Source organism: Peromyscus californicus, unplaced genomic scaffold (assembly GCF_007827085.1).
Source record: "Peromyscus californicus insignis strain IS unplaced genomic scaffold, ASM782708v3 Scaffold_2__1_contigs__length_46816999, whole genome shotgun sequence".
Classification (NCBI taxonomy): Eukaryota; Metazoa; Chordata; class Mammalia; order Rodentia; family Cricetidae; genus Peromyscus; species Peromyscus californicus.
Window position 1 is genome coordinate 4,990,056 of NW_026294540.1, and position 16,640 is coordinate 5,006,695.

At 48.2% G+C, this 16,640-nt stretch overlaps 1 protein-coding gene across 1 annotated transcript; it reads left to right on the forward strand.

The window, feature by feature from the left end:
• Nucleotides 1-2,276: 2,276 nt before the first annotated feature.
• On the forward strand, nt 2,277-16,640 carry LOC128120867 (2'-5'-oligoadenylate synthase-like protein 2). Its single transcript, XM_052755097.1, has 6 exons — nt 2,277-4,439; nt 6,845-7,133; nt 8,143-8,318; nt 11,907-12,148; nt 13,320-13,461; nt 15,533-16,640. The coding sequence occupies exons 1-6, from the start codon at nt 4,242-4,244 to the stop codon at nt 16,055-16,057; spliced, it is 1,572 nt and encodes a 523-aa protein (XP_052611057.1). The 5' UTR covers nt 2,277-4,241; the 3' UTR covers nt 16,058-16,640.

Genomic DNA, 16,640 nt, shown 5'->3' on the forward strand with positions numbered 1-16,640 from the left:
AGGCCCGGTGGCAAGTGACAGATGAAGGGTTCCTGATGTAAAGTAAGGAGTCTCAGGCAAGCGGAGGAACTCCTGAGCCTGAGGCTGGTGGCCTGCCTGACGAGAAAGCTAAGGTAGCAAGGAGAACACCCACTGGCATCCTTCAGCCTTGGGACTGTAAATACATCATCCACTGGTAAAACTCTCCTCCCCGGGTATAGAGCAGCGGTTCTCAACCTTCCGAAAGCTTCGACCCTTTCATACAGTTCCCCGTGTTGTGGTGACCCACCCACCCCCCAGCATAAAATCATTTCCCTTGCTACTTCAGAACTGTAATTCTGCTCCTGTTACCAATCATAATGTCAACATCTGAGCTTTCTCACGGTCTCAGGCGGCCCGCCAAGGGGTCGTGACCCACTCGTTGAGAACCGCTGGCGTAGAGGCAGGACTACAGGAAATTACGCGTTCCGGAACGATCTAGCCCGTGTCCCTTTGTTCAGAATGATAGCAAAGTCTCACGTGGCGACGAGAACTTGGTGGAAAGAAAGCAGAAAAACCACCACCACCACCACCACCACCACAAAAAAGCCCCAGGTGTGCTCACTAGGGATTCCCGACGGTGCAGGAAGGCAGCCTCAGCGCTGAATAGGGGCGGGCGAGCAGCTCCAGGATGGAGCACCATTCCTCACCATTCAAGCCCCACTTCAGCCGCTCTCATCGGCTTACAACATCTGTGCAATGGGCCCTTTTCCTCAGGGAGGACTCAGCTCAGTCGGACACCGAGGGGCCAAAAAAGTGAGGAAATTCCTCAGAAAAGCGACGCCCTCCTCCCACAGACGCCGCACAGCCGGCTCCTTACCCGTCTCCTCGTGCAGCAGTCCTCCCTGACAGGACAGGCCGGCCACCACCTCGGAACAGAGCACCCAAAAGAGCACGGGGAGCGCCCAGCCCCGCCCCCGTGCCCTGCCTGGCCAATCACAGCAGCAGCGCCCGGGCCACGCCCACTCCCAGAGGCCGCTGCGGCTTCCCACCTTTTTCCTGCTCCTCCGCGCCCCCTCTGGCCGGAGAGAGTACTGCAGGTCGGAGGAGCGGGGGGGGGGGGGTGGAGGGGGGGTGGAGCCCACGCTCACTGCGGTTCCCACAGCTCGCTGCAGAGGGAGCTGATCACCCCAAACCCCAAACCCAAGCCATGGCTCCTCGGAGCCCACCGCAGCTCTGCCAAGCCTGTAAGGATCCTGACTTCACCCAGTGTGATTCCGTGTGTCTTGAACGTTTCTGAGGAGCGCCGTAAGCCCAGGCACTGTTTTCTGTGGCCCCGAAATCCCATTCTGAGGTACTCAGACCCCGACTAATTTCCTGTGTGAAAGCTTGAGGTAGAGAGTGTAGTTCAATGGTAGGACATACGTGTAGCATGCACTCTCTCCTAGGCTTAATGACCAGTACTAACGAATAAATACCTTTAAATCTTGCTTGAGAGTGTGAGACAGAGTAACAGTCAATGCATCAATGCATATGATTTTATTTTGAAATTACAATAACATTTTCCGATCAGTTCCAGCTTGATGATCTACTAAATGTTCTGACAAGTGTAAGCAGGCCGTTGAGAACAGCAAACTACAAAAATGCTGACCAGGTAAACAGAAGGACTGTCAGCACATAAACAAAGCCTAGCCCAGCATCGGTGGTACACGCTTTTAATCCTAGGACTTGGGAGACAGAGGCCGGTAGATCTCTGTGAGTTCAAGGCCAGCTTGGTCTACAAAGCGAGTTCCAGGACAGCCAGGGCTACACAGAGAAACCCTGTCTTGGGGAAAAAACAAAAACAAAAAACCAGAGCCTAAACTCAGTCTTCCTCAGAAACCTTGTCAAGTGAATTTCTGCTTCTCAGGAAAAGCTACTATTTCCCTTATCCACCCCCTACAGCCAACTACCTCTGCAATGGATCTACTTTCCAATGAACTCAAACAAGCCTGGAACAGATCGAAGTCCCCATGCTAGTGACCATGCTGTTCCAGCTTGTACCTCACTTCCTGCTACTCCAACTCCCAGGCTGTTCTGGTTCACACACACACACACACACACACACACACACACACACACACACATGCACACTCTCTCACACACACACATTCTCTCTCACACACTCACTTTCTCTCTCTTCACACACACACACACACACACACACACACGTACTCTCTCCTCATACACACACACACTCTTTCTCTCACACACACACTCCCTCTCCACACACACACACACACTTACACACTCAAAAACACACTCACACATAAACATATACATACACACTATCACATACACACTATCACACACTCACTCACACACATATACACTTTAGCCTATTCCTTTAAATCTAGAAAGGCTTCTTCTGCCTTTTGCTGTTTTCTCGGCCTCCTCCCCACCTCCTGAGTGACAGCCTTGGCAGTTTGATCTCCCAATAAACCTTTCTTTCTTCCTACAGTGATCTAATTCAATGGTTTCACTGCACTCTCAATTACAATAACTACTCTAAGTCACTCCACATGGTCTAAAATGATGATTTCAGGCTGTGCCTTTCCCTGGCAGACTCCATTTTGAGAATGCAGGATGATTGCAACCCTGGGCAGCCCCAGAATCTGCAGTCTGTCAGGCTCCACCCATCCAGCACAGACTGATAAATGACTTATTCCTGGGAGTAGAAAGGGAGCTGACCTATATATTTATTGGGGGGAGGGGGGAGATTGAGCTTGTGTTAAAATCTTATCAGGGAAATTAGGCCCTGGAAATCATTGGACACACCACCCCTAGGACGTAATAAAGTGATGGACAAGCCTGGTCATTATCGATAAGTTCTGCTGGTGTAATTCTTATTTCATAAGCAAGTTTATTAGTAAATCCTTTATAGCATCAGTGTTCCTACTTCAAGTATCTCCCACCTCAACACAAGCTACGGTCACCTGAGAAGAGGGACCAATCAATTGAGAAAATGCCTCCATAAGACTGGCCTGTAGGCAGGCCTATGGGGCATTTTCTTAATTGATTGATGTGGGAGGGCCCCGCCCATTGCGGGTTGTGTCAACCCTGGGCAGGTGGCCCTGCTGTAAATGAAAAAGCAGACTGACCAAGTCATGAAGAGTAAACCAACAGGCATCCATCTATGGCCTTTGCATCAATTCCTGTCTCCAGGCTCCTGACTTGAGTTCCTGACCTGACTGCCCTGCATGATGGACAGTCTGTAAAGTGAAATAAACCCTTCCATCCCCAAGTTGCCTTTTTGGTCATGGTATTTTATTGCAGAAATAGAAACCTTAACTAAAACAGGATGTATAGATGTATATTAACTGTGTGGTGTGATATGAGGGTTGATATTTGTGATGAGCATTGCCCTCCCCCAAAATGCCTTTTAGACATGAAAAAATAGCTTAGTCAGGAACCCCACTATCCCAAGGCTTCACCTGATAACCAGGACCCAGTGACACCACTCACTCAAGATAACCAGGCACAGGACTGCCTAAGAGAAGAACCTCACATTGCCCGCTTGACAGTCTATAAGCAGAGACCAAGAGCAATGCATCGCTCTTCACATCTTCAGGACAGCTGGGGACATCGGAGAGATGCCACCTTGATCGGCCCTGCAGCTGGAGAGTCTGGCCCTCAAGACTGGCTGTGACCTTCGACTAAGATATCTCCTATAGGTGAGCAGCCTTGGGGAGGTAGGCTGAGGGCGACAGGAACTTGGAGTATGTTGTTGTAAGGATGTTGTGTAATGACCCTCAGCGTTAACTATGCGTAACTATGTCTCTGCCCAAGACATATTTAGTAATTAAGATTGAATAAAAGAGTTTGAATTTGCCTCTGCCAGATCACCGGGGCAGATACGATTATCTGGCCAATTGCTACCACTGGGACTGCTGAAAAGACATATCCAATGCTCCCCACAGAGCCTGTCGGAAGACTCCTGAGCCTTCCTTCCTTCTTGTTCCTTCCTGCCTTGAAGAAAGGAAACTGGTTCTCACTTTCAATTCTCGGGAAAACCTGGTTTCGTTTCTCAGTCTGGCTAGCTGCAGAGCTGAGAAGCCGATCCCGAGGGAGGAGCAGAGCGTTGCCTGGAGACATCATTCAGCCTTTCCCCACCCTAGAAGCAGAGACAAGTCTCTCCATCCCACGGTCTCCTTCCCCAGACTTTCATCTGGGCAAGGCTGGAAACTTCTCCCTGAGCAAACACACAGAGGATTCACCCCAAGAGACAGGTTGATCCTGCAGAGATGGATCCAACCCCCGATCTGTATGGGACCCCTGGGGACAAGCTGGACCACTTCCTGGAGCACAGCCTTCAGCCCCAGAGGGACTGGAAAGAGGAAGGGCAGGACGCCTGGGAGAGAATCGAGGGGTTCCTTCGGGACCAATGCTTCCGTGATGAGCTGTTTCTGGACCAAGAAGTCAAGGTGCTTAAGGTGGTGAAGGTGAGCACAAAGGGTCCTGGGTTCAAATCCCATCTCTGCCCTGTGGAGTTTGTGACCTTGGGAGATGGGCCATTTCACCCCTCTGAGCCTCAGTCTCCTCTTCTTTAGTTGGGTTTATTATAAGCAATAAATGGATAAAGCACAGGAAAGGCTTTTGTATATAAAATCAGTCTTGCAAAGCTGAAGGGCAGAGGTGGTAGTGAGAATTTAGGATTCTCAACTTTGAGTGGACCAGTTTCCACAAAGTATGTGCCTTTGCTTCTTGCTTAAGAAATACCACTTTACCTCTGAAGCCGTAAAGGAAACCTATTGTTCTAAGTTAGTGCCCTTGGTCAAGTCAGAAACTTTCTAGCAAGGCAGTACTTGGTAAACTCAATGGGATTCCAGGGGCTGCCTGGGTAATCAATAAAGCATCTATTTAGAAAGCATCATTTCTCCCAGGAAAGCGCCAGCTTAGAACACGTCCCCTCCAACCAAGAGAGTTCGAATCAGAAATCTGAATGTTCTTCATTTTGCTAAAATGAAAGACATTTCATATCAACTGGAGTAAGCCAGGCTTTATCTGGAAACCCTGAGTCATGGCCACAGAGGTTAGGCCTGGAGACAAAGGACTTTGGGTTACGAAGAACCTAAACAGACAGCTGACACCAGAGATTAGGAAGAGCTGTTAGCAAAAGGGGTTTCAAGACGGAAACTGAAGCTCCCACAGTCGCTTCAAAAGATACAACTCGCCGGGCGGTGGTGGCGCACGCCTTTAATCCCAGCACTCGGGAGGCAGAGCCAGGCGGATCTCTGTGAGTTCGAGGCCAGCCTGGTCTACAGAGCGAGATCCAGGAGAGGCGCAAAGCTACACAGAGAAATCCTGTCTCGAAAAAACCAAAAAAAAAAAAAAAAAAAAAAAAGATACAACTCGCCCCTTTTGTATTCTGGCCCTCCAAACCTCTGACTCGGCTGCCAGCTCCCAGGTCCAGCCCTCTAGCAGCCTCTTCGCTTCTGGGATCTGAAAGAAACAACAACAGATAGAAAGTCTAGAGCTGGGTGTGGCAGGCGCCGCCTGTAACCCTGGCACTTAGGAGACTGAAGCAGGAGGATTACCAGTTTAAGACTGTCAAGTCTGGGCTACCTAGCAAGTTCCAGGCTTGGCTACCTAGTGAGGCACTGGCGGGGAGGGGACCCTGAGATTCATGCCCTCTCACCTCGTTCTGTTTGGTTTTTAATTAGATAACAGTATTGTGTTTCATTATAGCATTTTTCAAACAGTAATTTGTTTGGGGCTGAGGATGTAGCTCTGAGGTTGATATTTTGTTTCCCTAGTATGGTGGCTTACAACCATCTGTATCTCTCGTTCCAGAGGACCCACCTAGACCTTCTTCTGGCCTCTGGGGACAACAGGCATTCATGTGGTATACAGACATACATGCAGGCAAAAAAAAAAAAAAAACATAAAAAAAGTGTTTGTTTTTTAAGTTTGAGATTTCAGAACATTTGGATTTCTCAGTTTCGAACTAGGGATGCCCAACCTGCGATGCCCACAGCAAAGGTCTCCATGATGGGGACCGATGGCTTCTTTTTTGTGCGTGGTTTTTCCGAGACAGGGGTTTTCTGCCTAGTTGTGACTGTCCTGGAGCTCAGTCTGTAGATGGTAGTTGATTGGGATTTTGTTGTTGTTGTTGTTGTTTACTCGTTTGGCTCTTCAGGGGACCCACCACCCCAAATAAATCACATGAGGCTTATTCTTACTTATGAATACCTGGCCTTGGCTTGTTTCTAGCCAACTTTTCTTAACTTAAATTATCCCATCTATCTTTTGCCTCTGAGCTTTTATCTTTCTCTCTTTCTGTATACCTTTCTTTACTTCTTTCTCCATGGCTTGCTGTGTAGCAGCTGGCTGACCCCTGGAGTCTTCCTCTCCTCCTCTTTCTCACTCCTCAATCTCTCTTCCCAGATTACTCCTCCTATTTATTCTCTCTGCCTGCCAGCTCCGCCTAGCCTTTCTGTTGCCTCTCTATTGGCCATTCAGCTCTTTATTAGACCATCAGGTGTTTTAGACAGGCACAGTAGTAACACAGCTCCACAGAGTTAAACAAATGCAACATAAAAGAATGCAACACATCTTTGGATCATTAAACAAATATTCTACAGCATAAACGAATGTAACACATCTTAGATTAATATTCCACAACAGTAGACCTTGCTGGCCTCAAATTCATGTAGATCCGCCTTCTTCTGACCCTGAGTGTTGGGATTAAAGGCATGCACCACCGCCATCTGGTCAAAGGCTTCCCTCTGCAAGTTCCCTATACGAGGGTTATATAGGGTACTTACCACCGATGCTTTGGGTGTACCTCTCAACCTCAGAGCACCGAATCTCAAGATAGGTCAATTTAGCACTGTCCCCTCCACAGGGAGGCTCCTCGGGAAAGGGGACAATGCTGAACCACAGATCTGACCAGGACATAGTTCTGTTCCTGAGCTGCTTCTCCAGTTTCCAACATCAGGCGAGACACCGAGAATTCATCATCGACTTCATTGAGGACAAGCTCCTTCACTGCAGGAGGAGCCTGGCGTACAACATCACTGTGGTTAAACACAAAGAGGGGAATCGGACCCCTCGCTCCCTGACCTTAAAGGTCCAGCCCAGGAAGAGTGACTGCATTATTCGGATGGATGTTCTCCCGGCTTATGACGCTTTGGGTAAATCCTGTGGTGGGTCAGCTTCAGAGAGATGGCTCTGGGGTCTCTTCCTTCTGGAAGAGTTTAGAGAAAGTAGAAACCAATGGAGTTTGCTCTTTAGTGGGTAGGCAAGACTGGAAATATACCGTGAAGATCCCATAAATGCATGGGTTCCCGTGTACCAGAGTTGCATGGGCAAAGAGAATTCATCAAAACGATTTCCTACCCACCCTCTGGAAAACACCAGATCAAACAATCAGTCTAAGGTCTTTGGAGTCAGACAGAACTGGATTAGAATCATCTTTAAAACAAGATTCTCATATCTTCACATTTTATAACTTGTATTACCTTGGGCTAACAACTTAGCACCTCCGATGCAGCATACAAACTTAGTGGGTGCAATAATGTTAAGGAGAGTCATGGGGACGGACAGTATTTGCCCACATTTGAGTTACAAAAATGGCAATTGCCCATGGTTGCCGTTACAATTACCTCCCTTATAGAGCTGATCTGAGGATTCCATGAGCTTGACTGTGATCCCCGTACTCAGGAAGCTGAGGTGGGTGGATCATAAGCCCAATGATAGCCTGGGATACACAGAGAGGCCCTCCCTGTCAGGAAAGGACAGAAGGGAGGGAGGGAGGGAGGGGGATGAAGGAGGGGAGGGAGGGGTGAAGGGGGATGAAGGAGGGAGGGATGAAGGGGGATGAAGGAAGGGAGGGAGGGATGAAGGGGGATGAAGGAGGGGAGGGAGGGGTGAAGGGGGATGAAGGAGGGAGGGAGGGGTGAAGGGGGATGAAGGAGGGGAGGGAGGGAAGAAGGGGGATGAAGGAAGGGAGGGAGGGATGAAGGGGGATGAAGGAGGGGAGGGAGGGATGAAGGGGGATGAAGGAGGGGAGGGAGGGATGAAGGGGGATGAAGGAGGGGAGGGAGGGGTGAAGGGGGATGAAGGAGGGGAAGGAGGGAGGTTTTCCTATCTTTCCCATCTCAAAAGCTAGAGTTTCCTGACCAGATAACTTTCTCCTCCCAGGACCCTTTTCCCGAGACTTGAAGCCAGCACCGGAAATCTATGAAAATCTAATAAAAAGTAAAGGCTACCCTGGAGAGTTCTCTCCAAGCTTCACAGAGCTGCAGAGGCATTTTGTGAAAAGCCGCCCCGTGAAACTGAAGAACCTCCTTCGGCTGGTGAAGTTCTGGTACCTGCAGGTGAGGGCTGGGAGAAGAGGGAGGGGTGGGTGGGCACAGCCCGGCATTTTTTTTTTTTTAAGAGTGGGAAAACAAACAAAAACGGGCTGGGATGTCGCTTGTTGGCAGGGAGCTTGCTTGGGATGCGTAAGGCCCTGGGTTCGGGTCCTCGGCACCACCAAGAGAGATGGAGTGGGGATGAGAAGAGTGGATGGGAGGCAGGATGCAGAGTGAATGAAACTGGGTAGATGGAGGCTGTTCACGACCTGCCGTGCACAGCACAATATCAGAGCCAGGCATTATTGTGGCGATGGGGTTTGTGTCTCGCTTAGAGACTCCTGCTTCCAGTGACACCTTCCCCAAAGGCAATTCAGGGCTTCCTGGTGAGGAAAAACAGGCATGCGGCATTTTGATAACCATAATAACAATAATAGAGACCATTATGAAATACTAATTATGTCCCAAGATCTAGGCTGCACACGCCACACGATTTCCCCCATTCAGTCTTTTTAGCAAATTCCTAACGGGAGATGAGAAAACTGAGCTGAGAGTAGAGCTGAGGTTTGAACAAGCATGCTCGACTCTGGAATTTGTCTTCTTCCACAGTGACAGGGACAGTTCTTCACAACAGCATTTCTTTCTGGTTATCTGAGTATTGCAAAGGGCTCATTATATAAAAAAAAAAATCTCTAATAATGCATAAGCAAGAAAGTGAAACTCACATGCAGTCTCATGTAACCAGTCACAATGCAGTGGCTGCCTTTCCTTGTTTTTTTTTTGTTTGTTTGTTTGTTTTGTTTTTCTGTATTCACACAGCTCACTCTCAAAAGACTAGGTAACTGGCATCATGCCATCCCACTGTGTTTCTGGTCCACCCTTTAAACAAACACACCTGCTGTTGACCTTTGGCACCGAATGTGAGGGCACCGCCTATTTCTGTCATCTGCACACTTTACTTTGTCGTTTCCTCGTCAACTTTAGACCTCATGAACTGAAGGTATTTACCATTCTTCCCATCTGTGCCGCAGATGTTTTCATCAATACCCCATTCACCTACTGGCTCTAACTGGGCCAACTTTATGAACAGAGTGAACTGGAGAGATAGTTCAGCCATCAAGAGCATGTACTGCTCTTGCACAAGACTCAAGTTCAATTCCCAACTCCCACACTGGGCAGCCCACAACTACCCTAACTCCAGCTACAGGGAATCTAATGCCCTCTTCTGGCCTCCAAAGGCACTGCACTCACATGCACATACTCGATCACTAACACACATTTACACATAATTTAGGGACATAATGATTTTTTTTTTGCAAATTGTGTGTGTGTGTACGTGCATGCATGCACTGGAGTGCACACATGTGTCTGTATATCCATGGGTATCTGTGTGTGTGAGTGTGTGAGTGTGTGTGTGTATAGGCCTCAGGTTGATGTCAGGAGTCTTCCTCAATCTCCTCCATATATACTAGGACAAGGTCTTTCTGTTGACCTTAGGCTTATCTACATGGCTGTCTAGCTAGCTTGCTCCATGGCGATCCTGTCTCTGCCTCCCAAGAACTGGGATTATAGGCATGCTACAATACCCACTCAGCATTTATATGGCTTCTGGGGATCTGAACTCTGGTCCTGACCTTTGTGTGGAAAACTGCACCCTCTCCCTGGCTCAGATTTCTGCACATGAATGTTCCTGACCCTCTATGATAAATTTTGGTTACTTATCTGAACCACCTCTCTCTCCATAGAAAAAAAATACATATATGGTTATCTGAATATTGCAATGGAGCCATCATAAAAATTCAAACAGCATAAAATACGTATTAAAAAGGTAAAATTTTTTGTGTGTATGCATGTGTGCATATCAGTGTGGCAATATGCTAACCCATGCTCATGAGGGCAACTCCAGCTGGACTCGTGTGTGTTTAATAGCCACCTAATTTTCTTATAATATTTTTAATATATACTTTAATCCATTTTTAACTTCTGTTTGAATATGGCATGACTTTGGCGACACCTTTATTTTCTTCCAAATGGCTAACAGGTTGTGCATCACATTTTGAATTTTGCACCCTTTTCTCACCGAACTAAAATACTACCTTTGTTAAAACTACTAAATCCACAAATCTAGTGGGAACTAACCCTGAGCACCCATTCTGTTGCACTTGACTGGTTTTCTTTTTAAGTTCAGAGGGATTGAACCCAGGACCTTGTGCATGCTAGAAAAGCACTCAACCTCGAAGCTATATCCCTAACCCTTGACTACTGTTCATTTTTATGCTCAAAACTGCTGTTTTTGTTACCAGGTAGAAAATGAGGACTGACACCCAAGGTTGGCCTGTGAGGTCCACAAGTGTGGCAAGCATCCCTCCCCCACCACACACACACACACAATACACATACAAGGCAAAAATCATTGAGAGCCCGGGCATGCTGCGCATGCATACCTGTAGTCCCAACACACAGGAGACTGAGGCAGAAGGACTGCAAGTTTCAGGCTAACCTGGGCTACACAGCAAGAGTCCGTCTCGAAATTAAAAATCACCTGGGTTTTACATAGAATCTACTACTGTCGTTTTGCTAATGGGCACGGCATCAAATTGTCTTCTAAAGACCTGACATTAAAACCACGGCTTAGTGCAGCTCTCTACTCTCATTGAGAAGACTTTCCCCCCAGGACACAGGTGCTATCACAGATTCATGACAAGTGACAGTGGAGTTACTCAGCCCCGTGTGGAACGTCTGAGGAAACACTGTGGAGAGGAGGCAGAAGGAGACTGAGCCAGAGGTCAGGGAGGGTGGCTAGGAAATAGTGTCTCCAGGATGTGACAGACTCCGGCGCTCACAGCAGCGTCAGCTGTCTGCATGAGCAAGATTAAGCCGGTCAGCATCCCAGCGTCAATGGGGGAGAGCCGAGAGCCGCTGGCTGTTGATGGCTGCTGGGAGAGGGAGAGTTCATTTTCTCCTCGGGGTGTGGCTCCTGACAGGTTGCCCATGCTCTGGTGGATGGCCCCACATCCATGCACATAGGGCCGCTCCAACTGGACTCCATGGGTTAAAAAAAAAAAAAAGTAGAAGGAGGAGGAAGATATGGGGGGCGAGAAGGTGAAAGGGGGTGAGGTGGCTATGATCAAAAGACATTGCATACAGGTATGGGATTCCCCAAGGACACATAAATAAAATAAAATAAATCTAAAGACTGCCATAAATTCATAATTAATTTCGGAGGAATTAAACATTTGATGCCATTCTTTCTTTTTATTCCATTCAGTTTATTCTGTTCTGAGCTGTCTGTGTGTTTTAGATTTTCCCAGTTATTCCCTGTATCTGCTCCGCCACATTGCCTCCTCCATTCTAACTGAAAAGCACAGGCTGATGTGCAGATGGTCCACGGGAGACCCTAGACCAAAAGCCCACCCAGAGCCACCAGTTCATGGCTCTGTCACAGGAAGCAATGGAGGAACCTGAAAGTTTTTAGAGCATCAAGAACATATTCTCTCTCTCTCTCTCTCTCTCTCTCTCTCTCTCTCTCTCTCTCTCTCTCTCCCTCCTTCCCTCCCCCTCTCTTTCCCCACCCTTCCTTCCCTTTCCTTCTCCCCCACCCCCTTTCTCCAGTACCTGAGAAGTAAATATAGAAGAGCAGCATTACCCCCAAAATATTCGCTGGAGCTTCTGACCATCTACGCCTGGGAAACGGGTACAGAGAGCAGTGAAAACTTCAATTTGGATGAAGGGTTTGTAGCCGTGATGGAGCTCCTCAGAGACTACCAAGACATCTGCGTATACTGGACCAAGTACTACAATTTCCAAAACGAGGTCGTCGGAAACTTTCTCAAACAAGAGCTGAAAAGGGACCGGTAAGTACCATCAACCATAGCATTTACGGCTTTAGGGAATGGAAACCCTGCCTGAAGCAGCTTGGAAAAATAAAGGGACTCACGTGGCTTTTGTGGTTGAAAACATTCAGAGGTAAACCTGAAGCATGGCTGTGTCCCCAAGGTTTCTTTCTGTGAGTTGTTCAGCCCTGCCCTTCCCGGGGCTTCACTGTCAAGTTCCGGTTTATCCCTTCAAGGTTACAGCGGCTCTAGCCTTCTCTCGACGCCTGCTTTCCGGTACAAGAAAGGGCATGTCCAGCAAGATCTCAGAGATCCAGTCTCTCGAGCTTTCTTAGGCTCCACTCCTAACGAAGGGCTTTACTTGCAGGCATTGCTCTGACCCAAAGGTGCCTACCACCCCTGTCCTGGACATTCTGAAGAATGCTCTGTTGGCCATACTTTCTGTTACAAATGAGTGAGTTAATAAGAAGTATGTGGTAGCAGAAGCAAAAGAAAACAATAGCAAGTAGCAGGTAGGGAGAAGCAGCTGATAGCAGATTATCATCCAATCAAATCAGGTGCTCACAGATCCAGCAGAGACCACTGGAGTAGCCTGAGCGGGAGAGCGAACAAAAGGAACAGCATGGAACTGCTTACAACACCCTGCAGAGGTCACCCAGGGACGTGGAGGGGTCATCCGGAGTTCCCAACTGATCTTTCTCTCCACCGATGAGCTTCCCATGTCTGACCCATGGCTGAACTTCCAGCCCTCTGTCCCCTCCGTAGCATGGGATAAACAACAGTAGCCTCCGGGTGGAAACGGGTGTGTCCGTCCATCCGTGTGTGTGTGTGTGTGTGTGTGTGTGTGTGTGTGTGTGTGTGTGTGTGTGTGTCCCGCTGCTGTTCTCCAGGTTCAAGAGTAAAAGCATTTTGTTGTTGTTAATGCTTCTCTTCCATTTTCCCATTACGGGGCAAGGCGGCAGGTGGGAGGGACAACCAGACCCGAGACAGAGAGTCTCGGAAGAACACTTCAACACACATGTTTGGCTTTAAAACTGTGGGGGTTGTGGCTCCAGAGCCAGCTTTTTAGTGAGCTTAAACATCACGTGACAACTTACCATTGTAATGTGCTTTATGATTGATTCCACAGACATGAGTGCCAGAGGCCAGTATCCTGACTGTAACAGGGATCTGCTTCCATTCTCTCCCCCAGGCCCATCATCCTAGACCCCGCGGACCCCACCAACAACTTAGGAAGTAAAAGCGGGTGGGACCTGGTGGCCAAAGAAGCTTCTATCTGCCTGCGACAGGCCTGTTGCTGGACTGAAGACCCCAGCGGGGGCTGGGATGTACCGGTACAGTATCATAGTCAGAACGTGTGTTAACACTCACATGGAGTACCTGCAGCTCTTCCCTCAGCACCCATAAGCCCCAGAACAGGCGACATATTGCAGCCCAATTCTCATCTACAGACGTCTCGGCCTCAGGCCTTTCCCCTGTAAGATGGGCAGACAATCTGCCCCACACTGTACTCACTACAGAGATAAAGAGTTTACTCACATCTGTCTATCCCATTGGCTCTCTCTAGAGTTATATTTCCCCCTTTGGTGGGTCATCAAAGTATGGTTTCTTGCTACATAAATAGTAAATGTATTAAGTTTTTTAAAAAAAAAAAAAAAAACTAAGGCTTGCCGGGCGGTGGTGATGCACGCCTTTAGTCCCAGCACTCGGGAGGCAGAGCCAGGCGAATCTCTGTGAGTTCGAGGCCAGCCTGGTCTACAGAGCAAGATCCAGGACAGGCACCAAAACTATACAGAAAAACCCTGTCTCAGAAGAAAAAAAAAAAACAAACAAACCAAGGCCCCTACAACCCACTGCAGACAACAGACCGGCCTCGTAGCCTTCCTGTGGACGGCCTTTCCCCCTTGGCCACGGCTGTCTTGGATCTGAGCACTAAGTCCGGATCCAACGCTTGGACACAAGGATTGGACTTAGGGGTTCCCTGGGGAACCTGTCTCCCCGACCTGCTAAGCCCACATAAATCCTGTCCCTTGAACCACGTTTTATCTTCTGTGGGAGAATTCAGAATCTGTCCTCAAAGGTGGCCCACAGCGAGTGAGGCAAGGCAGACAGACAGGGTCTGACAGGGACCTGCCACCTGGCCATCGGGTCCCAGTGGCTGAGAATGTCCCCCAAACCAAGGGACCCTTGAGAAGCAAGAAAAACGAAACAAAAATCACCAGCTTAACTCTCCCTCCATCTCAACTCCCAGTTTCTCAGAAATCCCGTCTCCCAGGCGTCCACTTGCCCCCACTTACCTCCCTTCTGTAAGTAGGGCCTACGTTCCGTGTGTGCCCACGACGCCATGTGTTCTCACCTAAGTTATTTTTCAATGGGTTAGTCCTTTACTGAATTATCTAACAGACAATTCCCTAGCCCCACATACATACAGATCCAAAAGGCGTCACCCTAGGACACAGAGTCCAAATCAGGACGCTTTTGAGCATGACATGGGGTAATGTCGATTACGCCCGCTCAAGGGGCTTATGCTAGGATCGTGCTAAACAAATATGAGCATGAAACCTGTTTCTGATACTTCTCTCTGGCTGTGATAAAACACCACGGGCAAGGCAACTTATAAAAGGGAGTGTTCGTTTGCACTTACAGGTGCACAGGGGTGAGTCCTCCATCATGGCAGGGACGTGTGGCAGCAGGCAGGCACGGGGTTGGAGCGCACATCTTCAATGATAAGCAGGAGACCAAAACAGTAAACAGTGAATGCTGGGGGCTTTTGAAACCCTAAAACCTGCCCCCAGTGATATACCAGTACTCCCCTGCCCCCCACTGCCCCAGCAGGGCCACACCCTCTAAGTCTTTTCAAACAGTTCCACCAACCAAGAGCCAGATGTTCAAATGCCCAAGACTGTGAGGGATATCTCATTCAATCAACCAGGAAACCATCCCAGATGCAAGCCATCTCTTCAGCAAATATGTCAGCAGTATTCTAGGAAGTGTTTTAATGTCTAGAACCAGTACCCTGTGGCAGACTTTTGCTGGAACAGTGGTCACCCTTGAACAACCATCCTAAGGCCGGGCACAAACATTCAGTTACCTCACTGTAATTCCCAGGCTTCCATAAACACGACACTGTTGTGTGCCCATGGTGGGTGAAGGTTCTGCATAGCTCCACACAGGAAGAGTATTATTTAGACACCAGTTGTTGCTCCAGTTTGGGTAAGTTGAGGAACACAGTGTGACTTAGTGGTACTCTAAGCCTAGGGTGGCCAAGTAGCTTTCCTGTTGCCCCATATAATTACTCAGCATCTCCCGGTTTGTCTCTATCAGGAGCTAGAAGAGAGAACCTCTGTAGACAGTAGACAGTTCTTACCACACAGATGCCCTTTCTCTTTCTTACCTCTCTCACAGCGAGCAAGGGACGTTCAGGTAATGGTGAAACAGACAGGAAGAGAAACATGGAGCCTCTGGGCAGACCCCTACAGCCCCATCAGGAAGATGAAGGCAGAGATCAAGAGAAAAAACAACATCTTTGGGGATCTACGCATCTCCTTCCAGGAGCCTCAAGGAGATAGGCAACTGCTCAGTAGCCAGAAGACCCTATCAGAATATGGAATATTCTCTAAGGTGACCATCCGGGTGCTGGAGACCTTTCCTCCTGAGATCCAGGTCTTTGTGAAGGATTCCAGTGGCCAGAGCAAGCCTTACGCCATTGACCCTGATGCTACCATCTATGACCTGAAGACGAAAATTGAAGCTGCTGTAGGGCTTTATACAGAGGATCAGGTACTGATGTTGGAGGATGAGGCGCTGGAAGATAATTACAGCCTTGCAGAGCTACAGATCAAAGACTGTGACACCATCCAGCTCAGAAGGGTGTTTTCCCATACATACAGAATGAAGTTCAAGTCTCTTTGCTTAATAGCCAGTCTTTAATATCATCAAGTTGAGCCCTACTTCCTTCTCCTTCCTGACTCAAAACACACGGGTCTCCTGAATACTCAAAACTCACACCAATGCTGAGTCATGCCTCCATCACTTTGAGTCAGCTATCCTTTCTCCCTGACCCATGTTTTCATCTTTCAAGATTCAGACTTGTAAGTCACTGAATCTCAAAGTACAGACCTCAGATTGACAAACTTGCCGTCACTCCAGGAGCCCGTTAGAAAGGAATATTAACCCGAGCCAGATAATCCACTGAGAATCAGTATTCAGTGTCATAACAAACCCTCCAAGTTATTCTGATGCACGCTCAAGTTTGAAAACGACTACTATACAGCCCATGCAGCTGGCCAAGTCATCTTATGCTCATATTCTCTCTCTTCGTCCACAGTAGACTTCTGTGAAAGGAAGTGGGATATTAATCACGTTGCTTTGTTAGCTCTATCTCTCTAGTCTACTGAGACTTGATTTTTTTTTTGAATGCCTTATGCCTTGGCCCTTGTGGTCTAGAATAGTACCAATTCAGTGTAAATGTTTGACATGTGCCTGCTGAATGAATAAATGAACCAAAGAATGA